General features: G+C 38.3%; 2 protein-coding genes across 4 annotated transcripts in view; one reads left to right on the top strand and one right to left on the bottom strand.

Annotated features, from left to right (window-relative positions):
• The first annotated feature begins 131 nt into the window (after positions 1-131).
• On the top strand, positions 132-8,007 carry PNO1 (partner of NOB1 homolog). Of its 2 annotated transcripts, XM_075596090.1 has the most exons (7): positions 133-421; positions 1,457-1,606; positions 1,914-1,997; positions 3,052-3,112; positions 3,656-3,773; positions 5,995-6,065; positions 6,387-8,007. In XM_075596090.1, the coding sequence occupies exons 1-7, from the start codon at positions 272-274 to the stop codon at positions 6,452-6,454; spliced, it is 702 nt and encodes a 233-aa protein (XP_075452205.1). In that variant the 5' UTR covers positions 133-271; the 3' UTR covers positions 6,455-8,007. The 2 variants fall into 2 exon arrangements, with proteins under 2 accessions (XP_075452206.1, XP_075452205.1); XM_075596091.1 differs by lacking the exon at positions 1,914-1,997 and having other exon boundaries at positions 132-421.
• Positions 8,008-9,291: 1,284 nt separating this feature from the next.
• The window catches only part of PPP3R1 (protein phosphatase 3 regulatory subunit B, alpha), a 40,752-nt gene continuing 31,475 nt past the window's right edge, over positions 9,292-18,568 (bottom strand). The window contains exons 1-5 of one of the 2 annotated variants that reach the window (XM_075596093.1): positions 18,439-18,497; positions 18,076-18,252; positions 16,163-16,222; positions 14,410-14,594; positions 9,292-11,341 (exon numbers count right to left, since the gene is read on the bottom strand). In XM_075596093.1, the coding sequence (XP_075452208.1) occupies positions 11,294-11,341; positions 14,410-14,594; positions 16,163-16,222; positions 18,076-18,252; positions 18,439-18,463 (495 nt within the window). In that variant the 5' untranslated portion in view covers positions 18,464-18,497 and the 3' untranslated portion in view covers positions 9,292-11,293. Of the gene's footprint in view, positions 11,342-14,409; positions 14,595-16,162; positions 16,223-18,075; positions 18,253-18,438; positions 18,498-18,568 lie in introns of those variants that run through there. The other variant, XM_075596092.1, reaches the window with a different exon arrangement.

The following is an 18,568-nucleotide window of genomic DNA, read 5'->3' as shown; positions in this document are numbered from 1 at the left end:
TGCGAGTAGCAAGACATCGCAGTAAATACTTTTGCTATCAGGCGGCAGGTAGGATGCCTCTATGATGTCCGGCAGGATATGACATCATGGGGTCCTTGTGGGTGACGTCATTGAGAAAAGGCTCTATTAGCGCCGCGTATTGACAAGGTGTGGTACCGCCCCTTCTTTTTCTTGACCCGGATGGCATCAGGACTGCACGTGTGGCCACCGAGTGTCGCGCGGGTGTAACATTGATCCGGTAACTCCGCGGGACTGTAGAACTCGCGGCGGGATGGAGACTGAGAGCGCGGGCACGTCCGGGGAGAGCTTCACCAGCGTGAGGAGCAGAAAGAGGAGGGCGGCCAAGGGACCGGCCATGGACACCGGGGAACAGCCCAGCAAGCGGCCGGCCTTCCCCCCTATCTCCGGGGAAAAGCTGATGGTAGGTTGTGTGCAGCAGGGCAAGAAGCTTGAAGAATGAATGACAAATGACACACTTTGCCGGTGTAAACGCACGTGTTTCCCTTCTGTTTCCTGCTCTGTGTATGGACAGAGCTACCATGGAAAAGTACTTGGCATAATACCCCCATATATGCTGCCTTTTTAAACAAGAGGACAAAGCACTGGCATGCATCATTGAAATGTTTTATTATGCTCAGCCTGACATGGTCAATTCTTAATAAGAGATGTGTGTAAAAGAGCACGAATATCAATGTGATCTCTTGGAAGGGAAAGTGAGGCTTTCAGCATATATATGTATTTTCTGTGGTTAAATCTCATTGTAGTCCAGTCTGGTTAAAAAAAAAAAATATATAGAGCATCGTAATAATAAAACGACGTGTAATGTCTATTTTCCCCCCTGCTTTATAAGCTTGAACTGGTTCATAGTCAATTGTAGTAGTGCTTGTCATTGTAAATTAAAATACATCTGCTATACTGGTTGTTGCTTTACATTTGAAGCCACCTTCACCAAAGCTTCAGTCCATTTTAAATACAAATCCTGCACAATTATTCCTTGGTGTACATCACACTTCTGAACCTTCCATTTCTTTACTTCCAAGGCCAACCCCATGGACATGTTCGCTTGCTTGACATTAGTATGTGTAAGTAAGGTGTGACCAACATGGCTTGCTAGTTATAGAGCGTTTAGGCTGGTCAACCTTGTAGCAAAATGCCAAACCCTAATAAAAGGCCATAGCCACTAAAATCAATTAAAAACTGCACAATGATATCTATAGTGACATGCTGATGTTTAGTTATAATCATTACACCAGTCTTGATATTACATTAAAAAATGTGTAAAATGTTCATCCGTTGTATTGCTTAACATGGCCGAAATAAAAACTGTATGTAGCATGATCCACAAAACAAGTCTTGCGGAAGCTATCGTTTCATTGCAACTTGTTTGTATACAGTACAATTGTTTGTATCAATTGAATGTTTCACTTTGGCATATTTGTTTTCACCTGTTTTATAGGGAGACAAAGATGAAATGAGAAAAATCCCTGTCCCGTCTCACAGATACACCCCCTTAAAAGACAACTGGATGAAAATATTTACACCAATAGTGGAGCACTTGCAACTTCAAGTTCGGTTCAACCTAAAAACAAGAAATGTGGAAATAAAGGTAAGGGTCATTTTTAAGAGACTTTTCTAGAGGAAAACACCTTATTTTCTATGCTGGAAATAGTCACTTTTTTTTTGTCCCCCCCAAACACCATATGTGCAAAGAAGGTAACTCAAATGCTTTAAAATAAAGTTAATGTACAAAATATTGCACATTTGTACCTAAAACTATGAAGATTTTATTTTTTGCGCCACTTTATGCTAAGTCATTTGATGTCAGATTTGAAGTACAGTGAACGTTCAGCCCTGAATGCAGAAAATTGTGGACATTATGACCATGTGAATGCTGTATATTTGTTTATTTTTAGACTTGTAAAGAGACAACAGATGTTGGTGCACTAACAAAAGCTGCTGATTTTGTCAAAGCTTTTATTCTGGGATTTCAAGTGGAGGTAAGTTACAAACAGTACTTCAGTTGGTCTTCAAAGTAACCCTAGTAGTGTTGGCACTACAGTTTGCTGTCTTTGGGGTCAGTCGCTAAATTACAGATTGCTTATCTGCCATTCAACTGAACGGCTATTTTACAAGGATAGAACGCATGTATTTGTATGTTATATTTACCCTCACTTTTTTAAATATCTATCTTGTTAACATGCAGGCAAGAGTTTGTTTTGGGATAAATATGGATGCAAAAAAACTTGTAATGGGGCCTAGTAAATTTGTGCTATTGAGATTTTCTTAGAACGGTTTAAGTAAAGCCCTGACCACCATTCCTTTCAGTATTCTCACCTTGGTTAGGTATCAACTCTTGACAAATCAGGATATAGTGTTTTTTTACTCCGATATTTGCAGTGTCTGAAATTGGGGAAGCGACCGTTAGAAATGTGTTGTAGTATTGCTGAGGGGGTTTCAGTTTGCTTCTATTTCGGCTGATGTTATGTGGCATTGCACCTTTTGATGATTGACTTTTAAGAATTGTTGCATCTTAAGGAGTGACGTGCTCAGCACAATTATTTCTATATGGCGAATAGATATAGTGATCCAGGTCTTCGCATGAATAATCTTGTAATAGCCAATGATTAGTTGGCTAACAATGTAGACCTGTCTTTGTTTGATTCTTTTACAGGAAAAATCAGTTATTTATAGTGGTGGTTTCCAATACTGAAATAATGTAGATGGTTTGGGCAGTATATAAACTAAATATGTTGGCTGTTACTTGGGTAATACTCTGATATATGCTCGTGCTTCGAGTCAACACTACATCCCGATTAAAGGTCCATGAGCAGTCACGTGATGATAAACTTGTTTGGTAGGGGGAGCCTGCTGTGATTTGCAACACCTCGCAGAGGTTACATATTTCTGTTACATTCTTCTTTTTTCACTCCTCCTGAAATGCCAAGTAAGAAAGCAGACTTGTAAGCCTTGACCGCCTCGTTTTTAAAGGGTGATATTTATTTCTAATGTTGCCCGTCAACGTTGATGCAATCTTATTCTTATTTCTTATAGGATGCTTTAGCTCTGGTTCGGCTGGATGATCTCTTCTTAGAATCTTTTGAAGTCACAGATGGTAAGTTGGTGGAGTACGGAGTCTTGGAAGTTTGAACTCTTTAAATCCATTCACCAATTCTCGTTGTTCATACTTTACATGGCTAAATCTAGTATCCACACCAAGAAATTGTTATTGCGAACATTAAGTGAATGAGACACGTGTGTGTTGCATCTTTCAGCTCAGTCTTTTTGCAAACCACCCGTATTCATTAAAAGCCCTTCTCCTGGGTCAAATCAGCTGTCCATTGACTGTGTATATGTACATAATCGCACATCTTGTGAACCGTTAAGTCATGGAAATGTTCCAGTTTAGTGATGTAGTAAAACCTCTTGATTAGGAGGATTTATACTTTACAAAATGTAAGTGTACTTGTAGCTCGTTTGAATATGATGCATTTGAACTGTAGATTATAGGTCTGTTTCATAGCATGAAGCCCATACTGTTGCCTAAATCTTTTGGGTAAACTCTTAGCCTGCTGCGTTTCCTTTGAGTTGTTTGACAATAGTATAATCTGTAGAAGTACAGAAAGTGTATCATGCTACATTTTTCTATTTATTTTAGTAAAGCCTTTGAAAGGTGACCATCTTTCTCGTGCTATCGGAAGAATAGCTGGAAAAGGAGGAAAGACAAAATTCACCATAGAAAATGTCACAAGAACTAGGATAGTTCTCGCTGATTCGTAAGTGTGTGTGTGTGTGTGTGTGTATATATACATAATTTTATTTATTTTAAAGGTGGCATCCATGCTGCCTAACTTTATCATGCAATTGTTTGTCACCTCTCACCAACCATTTTCTTCCAGTCTATCGTGATTTACACTACCTTTCCATTTTTTTTGTCATCGCTTAAGGTCCCTGTGTAAACTTTGGTGTGGAATGTGTGCGCGTATTTTGATCGGAACAAAATCTCGCAAGGATTTTATTTGTCAGGGCAGAATTTCTATCTTTTATACAGAAAAAATAAAAATAAATTAGTATTGGACAGTAGGCGTGTGAGTGGATCAAGTTGCATGCAGAATAATGAATTAATGCCCAGTGTTTGTTACTACAGTATGTTGATTTACCAGTGGGTTGCCAAGCATGACCTACCTTGTGCAGCTGTGTTTATATTGTCTGTCGGTGTAATTAATGAGAACAGTGAGGATGCATCGGAATAAATACTTGTGATGGAGCAGTTCGTTTTGCAAACAAACTAGTAGACAGCTGAAGTAAAAGCTGGGAGATTAATGTTAAGCTTTAGCATGTCATCCACACTTCATAATAAAAAAATGTGCTAGGCTTTTTATGTAAAAGGGGTAATACCTTTTTAGAATAGGTTAACAACCTAGTTATGCATGAGCAAGTCTGCATTTATTAAACATTTACAGCTGATTTTTCATCCACTAAAAATTATTTTAAACACTTTTTTGTGTTACTGAAAGCTCATGTGCAATAATGCTCGATTGTAAAGCGTTAGAATCTGTCACAAGCGTGGCGACTATGGGATCAATACAGCTACTAGAACTTGTGATTTCAGACACACTCCAGCATGCTGTACTCTGCACAAAAGAGATCACTGAAGTGCTGCAGGAATCACTAAACCCGGAAGTCTTGTTGGGTAGTGGACATTTTTGTTTTAGTAGAACACTAACTGGGGACTGACTGTTTCCTGTATGTGGGTTAAGACTTTGGCAAAACAAATTAACCCCAGGTCTAGTAAAAAAATAATAATAATTTAGAAATGTAATGTCAACATGACCAGGCTTGGGAGCTAAATGGCTTAGATCTCCTACAATTCAAAACCTTCTTTTTTTTGCAATAGTTTCCAGCCTATATTTTATGATTATAGCCTGTTTCTTATAAACATATTCTGTCTCTGAGCTCATACTGCTTGTGGGTTAATGTCTGAGATAAATGCAGACCAAATATCAGCTTTGACACTTGCTGCCCTGTGTAAAACTTTTCACGTGACCATAAATGGTTTGCAGATCTTTCAGAACTGTAGTAAGCCTAAACTGTAAACAAAAGTTGGTCTAACACTAGTAGATGTATGTGGAAAATAAGTGTTCCACATTGTATGCATTCCCATGTATGAAACCTGTCACCCCAGAGGAACTAGCAACATTAAGAACTTGCAGAGAATACCACCAGCCTTGAATGGGTATAACATGGGTGCTTATAACATTATTAGCTTTATTGTTTTAGAGACTTTGTTCATGCAAGTAATAAAATAGTGAGTAATGTCAAATGACACTTAATCTAGATGCATGATAGTTATGTAGCAGCACTACAACAGAGTGCATTAACTGTGTAGGGAACCCCTCTAATTATACTGTGAAATTCTACAGAACCCCCAACCCTCTGTAATTGTGTCAGATTGGATGCATTGTAAACTCTTCTTCTGTATTTGGTACCATTTTCAAATGACCTGAAAAGTGCAGGGAACACTTTAGGCAAGTCTGTGGAACCCAAGGGTTTCTAGGAAACCCCTGTTGAAAACCTTTTAACTTAGTACATGATGCACAATAGGAATACATTTCCCCCTAAACAGCCTTATGCAATAGCGGTGTGAATCCTATGTTCCTTTAAAACGTGTTTTGTGACTTTGCCCACAAACCCCGTTTATGCGTCATACTTTTATATACACGTCTTTCTATGATGCAGCTGAAATAATTATTTTTACATTACAAAAATAGAAAACTGGCACATCCATTTATCAAATAATTCCCAAAAGACAAATGTCTTAACATGCATTTTAGAACTAAGCTTATGCAATCACATTGTACAATACAAACCTATGCCTTCAGGTCATCCTCTTTCCAATTTTTTTTTCTCCCGATTGAAAGCTACTGCCATGTGGCACACTAGATATACTTTTTAATCCCAGCTATAAACTATTAATTTTTTTATTTTATTTTACAGGAAAATACACATCCTGGGCTCATTTCAAAATATCAAGATGGCAAGAACAGCAATTTGTAACCTCATCTTAGGTAAGGCAGTTGTTGCCATTAAGAATTTTATGATCACCAGCATAAATATTCACTATTTTCTCAGTTGACTATCTAAGCACTCTAGATCAGGGTTCCCCAACCTGTTTATGCCCAAGGGCACATTTGCAACTTCAGGAGTGGTGGGTACCAACTAATGCAGACCATTGGTCTAGATTATCACAAAACTGTAGAACCCTCCAGAGTACTTAACTCCCACTTCACAGCTGCTATCTGTATTTGATGGGAACAGATGACTAAACTTACATCAGTCACTTTGATAATGCTTTATATTCTAACTACTGTTTTATTTCTCTCAAACAGGAAGCCCACCATCAAAGGTATATGGTAATATTAGGGCTGTGGCAAGCAGAGCAGCTGAACGCTTTTAACATTGGAATAAAGATGTGAAGTGATTGGTCGCATCACATGCTGAATACTGGAGTGCTCTTATGCATACATCTGCAGTTGAAGACAGATGCCATCTCTTTGGCTGTCTTAATTTTGTCTAAGGCAAAGCTGGTTGGTTTGCACATGGTTGACTGTAACCATTCATAAAATTTAAACTTATATTTAAAATAAAATGCATTATTTAACAACCATGGTTTAAAAACTCAAACGGCAATGAAATGCTATCATATGTACATGTACATACCATCCATGGTGGAAAAGCAACAAGTCATTTGGCTATAAACTGAATTACTTTAGGATGCCAATTCCCAAGAAATGCAGTGCTTGTGATAGTATTATGCCATAAACATGTGGCAGTTCCATAAAATAAATCATGCAAAAAAATCTTCATAACTACAGTCAAAGCCAAGACTTTAGTTTGTTTAGGAGGGTTACCTTGCGACCACATGAATGCATATTTTTTTTAACTTCAATACTGAAAATAAAATTTGTAGTTGCCCTGACTGACAGTGGGTAATTTGAACTGGTGGCTGCTGTTAAACTCAATTCTGTTAAGAATTAACAGTAAATGTTCTCTACCTCAACTGTCAAAGCAACTTTGAGCATGCTGGAATTACTATGCTAGGAGCCTTGTGAAAGGTTTTGGTATTCATCTGTGAAGTGTGGTAGATTAGGATTTTACTGTAGCTGCTTTTATTTACAGCTACTCAGTAAACCTTTCCATTTTGAAAATTAATTTTAATTGCTGTTCATAATTATTACATGTACTGCCAACACTGACTTTATACAGAAAGTATATGGTATTGCAGAGAAGGCGCAACATAAGTTAAGGGACTTAGACCCTAAGGCTGCGATTAGTGACAGGGTGCGCACCTTGAGTCCAATGAATCTGCACGCCAGAGGGGCTGAATCTTGGACACATCTCAATTTGTTGAGCCCAATGACCACGTGAGCAGTTTAGCCAATGAGGGCAAACCGCTCACATGTCACGACAACGCCTGCTTGCAGTGCATGTTTCGCGTGCACATGCACTATAAATCGCAGAAGTAAACATATGGGCAACAAGAGGGGAGGTTTCCAGCACAAGATATAGAAAATTGTCAAGACAAGTGAATCAGAGTGCAAATACACTTAATATTGGCAATAGCTAATAAGGAACACTGAAAAGACTTTTAAAAGTTATCCTATGTATAGATTATCAATGTGAATGATTGCAGATTGTTCACCATAATATTTCTAAAACTATGGTGAACATAATCTGCATCAATCATACACATTGATAATCCATATATACGATAACCATTTTAATAAACTGTCTTTGCAGTGGTCCTTATTAGCTTTATGTCAGTATTGTTTTGTGATGTATTTACATTTGATCACTTACCTTATTCATAATAAATCAGATTCAATTATTTCTACACTTTGTTGCTTGAGTGATAAACTGCCCCTCGTTTGTTACAACAAAATGACAAGACCTTTAAAAAAAAGTTTGAGCCTATACAGTAGTTTGACAAGTAAACAAGCACAAATATTTTTTAAAAAAAGCCAGTTAAGGGCAAAGTAATAATGGCCATTGATCACTTTGTAACTGAATAACCAACACTGCATTAAAGAAATTGCATTCAGAAATAAAGGACACTTAGTAAACATGTAGGTACCTAAAACAGACCCAAAGCTGGTAGTAGCATATTTGGTAAGCTTGCACCTCCAAGATATTGGTAAGGATGGGCAAAGTTCAGGCTGCCGAATTTTGTACAAAGACTATTGCTACACAAACCTCATTTTTTCAAACACTAACTCTTATGTTTGCTTAATTGTGAGAATTCACAAATAGGTGAACTTTTGCTTTGAATTTTCACATTGATGTGAAAAGTTAAACTTGCGGAATGTTTTTCGCATCTGTACGTCCGCGAAAAAGTTCCCTTAGCTAGAGATCGGGTCAGATCTCATTTTATGCACTTTAGTCGCCACCAAAAAAAAAAAAAAATACTTTAGAAAGCAGGAATTAATAAAAGGTAGAATGATTTACTAGATACCATGTGTTCTACATGTATGGTTTGAAATTTTGATTGGCAGTAAAGTTTTGGACTATAATAGAAATGGAGGCAAAGGCACATGGCAAGTATGAGTTCTACAATTCAGAATGTTTTTCACATTTGAGAGTTTCCTTCCCCCCCCCCCCCCAAAGTCTGTGAAAGTTTCTCAAATGGAAAACTGAAGGTTAATTAAAGACATAGGAAACAGTAATCTTGGAGGGGAAAAATTAAAGTCCGGTCCTTAAAATAAATGTGTTTTTTTATATATATATACACACACACACACTTCCAGCAGCGTGTAACTGCAGTCCTGAAGAATCCTCAACAGATCAGGATAAGAATATCTGCTTTAGCACAGGTAGTCAAAATGACAGCGACCTGTGCGTATGCAGAGATGTCCTTAACCTGACCTGTTGGGTATTCGAGGACTGGAGCTGGTAACCACAATTCTAAAAGATAGAAAAGGCCCAAAACACTACATCTATCATCTGAAGTGGACTGATTTTACAAAATGTATAAAACACGTATTAAATATAGCAACCCTTCTACCATACGCATTTCAATGAGGATGCTTAAGTATACAGTATCCGTGTGGCTCATATTACCATAATTCTCTTGAGCTTTAGGCAACTGTAGTGCCATCAAATTTGCATGTTCAGTTAATGATCCCTCTACATTGTAACTCAGCAATGCAAATAGAAACAAGCTAGTAATAACCCCTATACAAAAAAAGTGAATGCATCTTAAGCAAGGCACATTTAATGATAACACAGGAGACAAAACAACAAGTTTCATTTTTTATTCATACAGTATGAAGAGTTCTACTGTTCCTACAAGTTATATAGCATGCAGAGGAAAAATTAAACATTCAACATTAACCATTTTCCCCACAAACTAAAAAAAAAAAAAAATCTCCATTAAGGAAATGTTTGCTAATTTCTTTAACGCCAGCCAAGATATGCACAAGCAAGAGAAATATAAAGCATTTGCTAAAATGTTTATAACAACTTATGTACAAAAAAAAAAAAAAAAAATAAAACAAATTCACAAAAGAATAGTTCCCCCTTGAAGCAGAGCACATGGCAGCTGACACTGGAACAGACAACCACTGGCTGGGATAATGAACCGTGCGTACTGATCCAGAGGAAGAAAGTTACATGTAGTGGAGATTTCTCATTTGAACATTAACATGTACCAAAGTTTGGCAACATTATCTTTTTTTATATAATGCAAATTATGTAAACAAGAGGAACATTTCAAATCGATCTACATGCAAAACTCCATGTCATGCAAGGACACCAAGCACCCGGATTTCTCTCGCACAGACAGAGCCCATGATGTGCAGCACTCAGTTGAAGGAACAGCTATGGCAGGTAGGTGCTTGATTAATAGGTACATTAAACCTGCCCCTTTCAATGACAATGTAAAAAAAAAAAAACTAAGATTATAGATACGCTTCCAAACAAAAGGATGTACGGTCTTAAATATCTAGAACATTTTTTTTTTTATATCTTCCAGCCAATAGTAAGTACCACAGCAGAAAAGGGATGAGAGAAAGTTGCAGAAAATATCTCGCTACTTTTAGATCACACAAAGTAATATGGACATAAACAGAAAGAAAAAACAGATGACTTGCAGGTAAAGGATTACATAAGGAAGAACACAGTTGGATAACATTCCTCCAAAATAGACAAAGCATTCCTCTCCTATACCCAATATACATATATTAATTAACTATTACCAGTTACGCTGCCAGCAGTAGTTGGATTCCCCAAATTAAATAATACCATTAGTGAAACCACAACAAATTTAAGTGAAGGAAAAAAAATATTACCAACACATTTATAAAAAGCAGTCTGCATATCAAGTGTCAATATAATAGGTTTTTAGCATTGAGCCATGTATAAATTAAATCACTTATGGACATGGACAGTTACACCTAGAATGGCTTCATTGCAGCTGCTACATTCACCAAAACAAGTGATGAAAGATGAAGTGGATCGCTTCAGTAATTAGGTAAAGCTGAATGAAGTGGCCCAACCACTGTGCAGTTGCTATGTGCACAAAGGGTTCTTCTCTTGGCAGAAACATTAAACTACATTTCAAAGCAAGAGACGAACCCTGGTAACATATTAACGTATAAATTAAACGTACAAGTGTCCTGTGTTAGAAAAAAACAAATATGTAAATTAGATTAACAGGAAGCAAAACATGTTGATCAACCCGTTAATCTACAAACATTTGAAGAAAAAAAAATTCCTAAGAAAAAAAAAAACTAACCAAAGACCCAGTTAATTGTATACATTCTTCTATTTATAAAACTGTGTGAAATAAAAGTAAGGATTTACATTTGTGTAATGAACGGCTTATGTTCTGCTTGGCACTTTGTACTCTATTTTCATTTTTGAATTAAGTATATTAAATTAAAGCCCACCTAATTACTACATAAAGAAATGGGAATATATATATATATATATATATATATATTCCTCGTTATAAAAGATGAATAAAAAGAAATAAATAAAAAGCCAACTCCCTTCCTCTACCACACTGATATGCTCATCCCATCTTGCTGTCCTTCAGACTTTACATGCTACACTGAGTTATTGAGAGAATCAAAAAGTTCAATAACACTAAGTTGGCTTCATGAGGCTCATGTTGGAAAATGTGGCTTCACAGAGAAAAATACTTCCATTTAAAAATACACAGAGCGTTGCTGGACGTCTTGAGCAGATCTTCAGAGATGGAGAAGAAAGCAAAAGTGTTGGGTGCTGCTCTGGAGCGTCACACATCTACCACCATCTTTTTGTGGATATCTAAACCTCCTACGACCTGAAAGAGATGACAAATCAAAATTGAAGGCATTGTGGTATTTGTAGCAGTGCAAACGCTTCTTTGCAAAGGCTTAATTATTGTAATGAACTTGTGAGTAACTGAGGGGACAAGGGCTACCATATTTATCAAGTGTGTTTTCCAACAAAGTAATTCCATTAAACGCCTACAATTTTCTTTTTTAAAGGACGGAACTAATATATACAGTTTTTGAAACTTTTAGAGCCCTTGAAGATGCTACGTTATTTTGAAGTAGCAGTTTGGTGGCAAGAACACCAACTATGAAGCTTGAAAACGAGGTATGAGCCCCCTTGCGAGCTTGGGCAAGTTAACACCCTGATCCTCAGGCATCAAATTTAGATTATGCCCCTGTTTGGTTAAGAGACTGTGTGCCTACAAATTCTATATACAGGCAGTCCTCGGTTATCCAACACAATGCGTTACTCAAAATGGCGTTGGATAGCGAAACGTCTTAAAGCGAAACACGCTTTCCCATAGGAACACTGTTTAAATGAAAGGTTCCGTTCCTGAAAGCATTTTTAATGCTAAAATACACAAAATATTTTACTCAGGCAATAAGATATGCAGTACACACATACAGTATCTACACTATATAATGTATTATATATATATATTATAACATAATATATCATGTAATTTAATAATATAATATATTATATAGTATAATATAATATTATATGATATATATATATATATATATATAATATACATATAAACAACTTTGCAAAGCGTCGTAAGAGCGTTTGATAAGCCGTTTTGGCGTTGTAAAAATGAATATAGGTATGCATTGCATAGCGTTGGATAAGCAATTCGTTGTAAAGCGAAGCGTTGTAAAACGAGGACTGCCTGTACACCACTATCTACACTGACAGCTCTAAAGAAGAAAAAAAATATGTCACCATCTAAGAGCTCCTTTTATGCCCTTGAGACGTAGTTACGTCATGGGGCCTAGCACGTAGTAGCTATATCGAAGTCCATGCTGATTTTTCTGGGGGAGATCGCGATTCGTGACCTATAATTGAGTATTCCTCTCCTTCAGTTATCAACGAGAGCGATCACATGACCACCCTCTGGCACGCCCAGGTTTAAAAGAAGGAAACCTACAGCCACGAATTTCAAAATCCCCCGCCAAATGGCACTGCGCTGTTGTTGCCGCCCCCTCATTCTGAGCCGCAGCGTCATTCATCACAAACATTACATCGCACGGCGTCGCGTTGCCATGGTGACTTAATTTGACGCTGCAAAGTCACGCTGTCACATTGGTGACGTCCAGTTCAGGAGGAAGGCAGAAGGTAAGGAGCCAGCCGCAACAGCTAAGTGACTTCCCATCAGGCCCGATAGCGCGGTAAAAGTATAAGGGGGTGGATATTTTTGCCGCCCCCCCAAAGTTTGCTAACCCTAGGCCCTGGCCTAACGTGAAATCCGCCACTGGATACCTATAATGTACCAAGACTAAAATAAAAAAGGGCAGAAGATAAGAGCACAGACCCTTCTTATGCTTAATGCTTTAAACACTGCAAATTCAGACCAACACCACCAACTCATATTGTCCTAAAGTAAAAGTGCAGTACACTATAGAATTCCAGAGTATTCTCCGTAATGTCAAACCAATGGGTAAGGCCACGGCCATAGTTACAGCTACGACGCGAGCGATGTCGCTCGTACCGAAAACAAAAAGGCAAGAAGACAATGCGCATGGCCATAGAGCGTACATGTGCACGAGCGCCCGCTGCACGGCGAGCCCAATTTTTTTGATTTTGCCACGCAACTGCCGGGTCAGCCAATGAGGGCGAACTGCTCACGTGACATCACGTGCACACCGCCCGTCACACAACCCTGCAGGCAACGGATTGCTTCTAGTACAGGTGCGTGACGTCATGCGCTTCGTGCCATGCGCCAGTACCATGTCCGATGCCTAACTCATTCAAAAGCCTCAGAGGGATCACTGACTGACACCGGCTCATCATTATTGCTGAGTCACATTGGTAGTAAGAGGTTGGTGTCTCGCAAGGGTCAACATATGGTCAAAATGTATCTCATTTTAAATGCAGTATCTACTTTTAAACATTGTTTACATTTATTTCATAATTTGAGGGCATCAAGTTGTACCAGGCGCCAAGACATCTTGCCCTGCCCATCAAAAGATGTGATACAAATGGTACGTAGAGGGGGTTAACTACATGACAGGTGAATTTCAATACAAGCAAAGAATAATGAACAAATGAAGAGATGAAGAGGAGATAGAGAGGATTTAGAACGAAAGAGAACGACCCAGAGTATATTTTACGGATATGTTGTGTAATAATGCAGCATATAGAAAATGTTGGGTCTTTTGCATGCTATGAAATATTTATTGTTTTTCAACCAGGGTTACTAGGAACCCTTTGGTTTCCCAGGCAGCCCCTTAAGGGTTCCCTGCAATTTTCAGCTCATTTGAAAATTGTACTAAATACAGAAGAATTTAAAATGCATCTGATCTCAGACGCACTATTAGAGCGGGTTGAGGTTCTGCAGAATCTCACAATATAATTATAGGGTTCCTTAAACATTCTGTGTCAAGAATGAAGTCACGTAGGAAAAAACGTAACTTATTATTCCTTATGTGCTTCTCACAATAATTACTGTGGGGTACAGTATATTTTGCTGCCATCATTCCACAATTAAAAACATCTGCCTGTTTTTTTTTTTTTTAATCGGTAGGGTTGCAACATTCCTGGAGCGCGCTGCTCTTTAGTGTACTTCCAATCACTCAGTACTATAAACCAGAGGTGAGCAAACTGGGGGCGCGGCACTTAGAGGCCCCGCTCATCCCCACAACATTTAAATTAAATGACGGGAGCGAGCGCTTGAGGCCTCTAACCCTCTTACCTGTTCCTCGGCGACACGCCGCCATGACAACACGGTGTCAAATGACGCTGCCCACGCCAGAGACTAAATAGGGGGCGCACAATCAGAAAAGTTTGCACACCCCTGCTGTATATCAACTAAAGTCAGTAGATGAGGAGGTAATTACTGGTTAGCTACATTGGCAGCAGGGCAACACTTACAGCACAGAATTCTTCAAAGGATATCCTTCCATCACCATCTTTATCTGCATTAATAATCGTTTTGTCTACTATTTGCTGTAACTGAGTGTCCTTGAGATTGTTTCCGACCATCATCTTCAGCACCTGGAAAAGCTCGCCATTGGAGATATAGCCATCCTTGTCCATATCGTAAATCCGAAAAGCAACTAGAGAAGACAGACATGTTAATACAGAGTCCTCCTATAAATCACAATCAGGAATACAAAATTTAATTTTCCATATAAATTCTTAACTCAGATAATTATTGCTTTTATTACAACACAAGTGCCTTTCGTATGGATTCTCAAACTATGGGATCAAACAAAAATAAGTTAATATACACAACTATAAACATGTTAAGAAAAGTTTGTAGAATTCGATATATTGCATAATTTCAAAGTCAGTGCAGTGTGACGTACACATGCCAAATAGTTGACTAAAGACAACCACTACTACGTAATGGAGTCTGGCACTCCTGGGGCCCTATGATGAAGCGGCTACGTTCATGCCCACTGCATGCTTGTTTTCCTGGGGGAGATTTGGCCGAGTGCAGAGAAATGGAACTGGTCATCTACTCTTCCATTTTCGGGTTAAGAGGCGCTCTGAGGAGCGGTTACAAGATCGTAATCTGCTGGAGGGGCCGTGACACTGTCACCCAAGGTGTTAAAAGGACTGGACACTGTCGCACTACTGCAACGCTCAGTGTCATAAAAGCTCAAAAGCGCAGTTCCCATTGCATGATCAATTTCTTCCTAATACTGCCCAGTAGGTCTAATTTTCACAACTTTTTTTTTATCCTTTTTTGTTGAAGGATCAATCCAATTTTTTTTTTAACACACGATTGGCAAAGAAGTGTCCTCCAGACCTGAACAGCACTATTTTAAGCTCTTGGGACCCCCTGGTTCGAGATGATTACTGCTGGTTAAGTTACCGGTATCAATTCCCGGTTTTTAAAGGGATATCAAATATGAAACCTTCACCGATGTGGCAGCTTCATATTGGTTTGAGACCTGGCAGCCGTTTCCCTTTCCCCACCAGCTGTTACTGGTTACTCTCTCGAGAACCAGAGAACCAAACTCCCTGTTCCTACCCGCATAAAAAAAACAAAATGGGAGGTAAAAACAGAGGAGAAGGAACTGCTCCTTTAAACTGTATTTTATTTCCAGAAATGAGCCCCAAAATTACATTTATATGGCTGAGAAGGGTTCTTTTGAGGTCCACCAATCTCACTGAAGATTAGGATATGACTTTTCTAATAAGACCATTTTTGAAGTCTAAATGTAAAATGGCTCAATGATGCCAGGCAGAGCGAAGACTGAACAGCAGAATACGCCCAGAGAACTATACACTGCAGGCTCTGGTACTGATAAATAGAAAAAAAAAGAGAATATCCCACAATACATCATTCATTTTAACAAATACAGAAGCACATTTAATGGCTCACATTGATTGCTACTGTCGTTCTATAGCAACAGATTAACTTTCAAAACAGGAGCACGTAATAGTTAAATAGGAACATTCCCAGTTTAGTTGGTGTAAACTTATTTATTTTGGTACAAATTACCTTCATATTGCCATTTTCATCTTAATTACACTGTGAAACGTAACATTGCAGAAAATTGTGTGTTGACTTAAATGCAACTCGAATATATTCCAGAAGTAGGAATGAACCCAATGTACTATAGCTGTATTTCTAAAATAATTGATAAGATCATATAGTCACATGAATACTTACACCTCAATTTCTGTTCCTTATCACCTTTGACACTGAATTGTGATACTCCTTCGATGAATTCTGGACATGGAGGGGGGGAAAAAGCATGTAAAAAGTACTGCAAACAAGAACGTCATGTTGTATAATGGACAGAAAGGAACTTCAATACGGAAAGGATTAAAAGGGGGCCATTGTAGATCAGTTAATTGCCTAATTTTTTCTAGTATGTTATCGTATCCCCCACAGCAAATCTCCAAACGTTTTCTTAGTTGCACAAACAATACTGGAATCTCAACCCTTTCTGATTATGCAGTTATTCCCCCCAACCCATTGATCAATGCGCCAACATGAACGCTTTGCATATTTTTGGAAGTGCAGAATTGACCATTTTTAACAAATGTCAATTTGGTATCGAACCTTTTCTGTAGAACATACCCAAGGACCAACTAAACCATTCCAGTATTTATGCTATTCTACAAAACTGCTATATTTGCAATGTGTGATCTGATTAAAGGAAGTTTATCTGTACCAGCTTTTTAAAAAGTTACTTTAATTACCAAGCTGTGTCTCGTGTACAAGACAAAAGTGTTTAAGTTTGTCCTTGAAAGATATATAGTTATACCAGACAAGCTCAGTAAGCAAATCGCATACTCATGCAATGTATCTCAAGTCAGTAACAAATCATCCTCATTTTGTATTTTTCCCCTCCCTGGTTTACGTAACATTTGAAAGTGTTCAATTAAAAATTCTTTGGCATCATCTGCCTTTAATTACAAAAGGCTCTCTATGATGGCAATCTTGAATTACATAAGGTTCAGCACAGGAAGGACAACACCTGACGTAATGTACAGTGCTAGGAGCAAGTCACTTGACAAGTGCTTAACACAGACTAAGGAGTTTAGACAAATCAAATCCCTAATTTGTCAGTCTTAATATACATAAATTCTTTAAATAATTTAATCATTGCTTGTGTTAAATGTTTGTTTTGCTAGTTTTCTTCCAATTATATATATATATTTTACCATTTGAGCTTTGTGTTTCGTTCAGATCATGGCCTGCAAATATCATTTAGCTAATAGGGGAATCAGAAAAGAGTAAAAAGTATCTATGTGAAGCCCATAAAAATAGACATATTGGTTTTATATTGCTCTACATCAAAAAGCTTTGGTGCTTTAACGCCATCGGTGCTCGAGAGGCCCATTGCTTCACCAACATTGAACAGGTTAACTTCTTTACATAGCTGTACATATTAGCCAATTCATCAAGTACCAAATATGGGGCAGGCCCCAGTCACCGTGTGTGCATGCACAAGGCGCGATGCGCGACCGCCATGGCGGTTCAGCCAATGAGGGCGAACCAGCCGCGTTACGACATGGCCGTGCTTCCTTTCTCCCCATCGGATTTCCTGCTCGCCACTGCAAGCGCAGTCGCAGACGACAGGTCGCGGCTGAAATGGGTGCACACGCCGCCAGACGCTCTGGTGCGAGTGCTGCCGTGACCCCATGGGCCGTAGCCTTAGTATCACATGTAAAGACACAGTGCAGCAAGTCACCTTTGCATTTTTTATTCTAACCCCAAGCTAAACGGTCATTACAACTGCTCTAACAGCTTGATGTTCAAATGTTTCCTCTTCTAGAAAAAGACAATTTAACCACACTACCATGAAATATTAAATCAATAATCCCAAAAATATCTGTTGTAAATGTATGGCAAACTGATCTCTATATTTTACTCAGCTGTCAACTGGAAATAAACCGTTTTTGTCTGTCTTGTGTTTACAGGCTGCAACACAGATCAGGGTGGCAGAAGTGCTGCTACGTCTTTACCTCATTGTGGCTGCTTTGACGGTATAAACTTAAAATAATTAATTAAATATAAGTATAGCAGTAAATATAGGTTTACTATTGAACTAGATGTAATGAAATATTTCTTACCTTTAAAGTCTACTTCTCCATTTCCATCAGTATCAAATATGTCTATTACTCGCTGTACAAGTGGGTTCTGTTGCAACTCCGGTAAAGACATGAACTCCTCCACACTAAGAGACCCAGAGTTGTCCAAATCCAATTTCTTAAACCGCTTTCCTAGCCTTTTGATCTCATCAGCATCAACTGCAAGAAAAAGAATGAAAAAATGGTGTCAACATCTTGCCCCAGCAGATCTACATTTCACAGGCATTGCTAATAAAGTAATCAGGAATTCAAGTCTGTGTCTTCATAGTTAAGATTCGCAAGTTCCATCAGACGTCTTATACTACTAACTTCACTAACAAAATGTGAAATGATCTGCTTAATTACCAATCTTTCTGCCAGCACCAGCCATAACAGTCAAATCTGTGGTTCACTTAGAACTATGCTGACTCCAAGACTAAGCAGTAAAGCGCTGCTAATACTTGGCTAATTCCACACGATCACATGGCGTAATTAA

This window comes from Ascaphus truei, chromosome 4 (assembly GCF_040206685.1).
Source record: "Ascaphus truei isolate aAscTru1 chromosome 4, aAscTru1.hap1, whole genome shotgun sequence".
NCBI lineage: Eukaryota > Metazoa > Chordata > Amphibia > Anura > Ascaphidae > Ascaphus > Ascaphus truei.
This window is presented reverse-complemented; position numbering and strand designations above follow the sequence as displayed.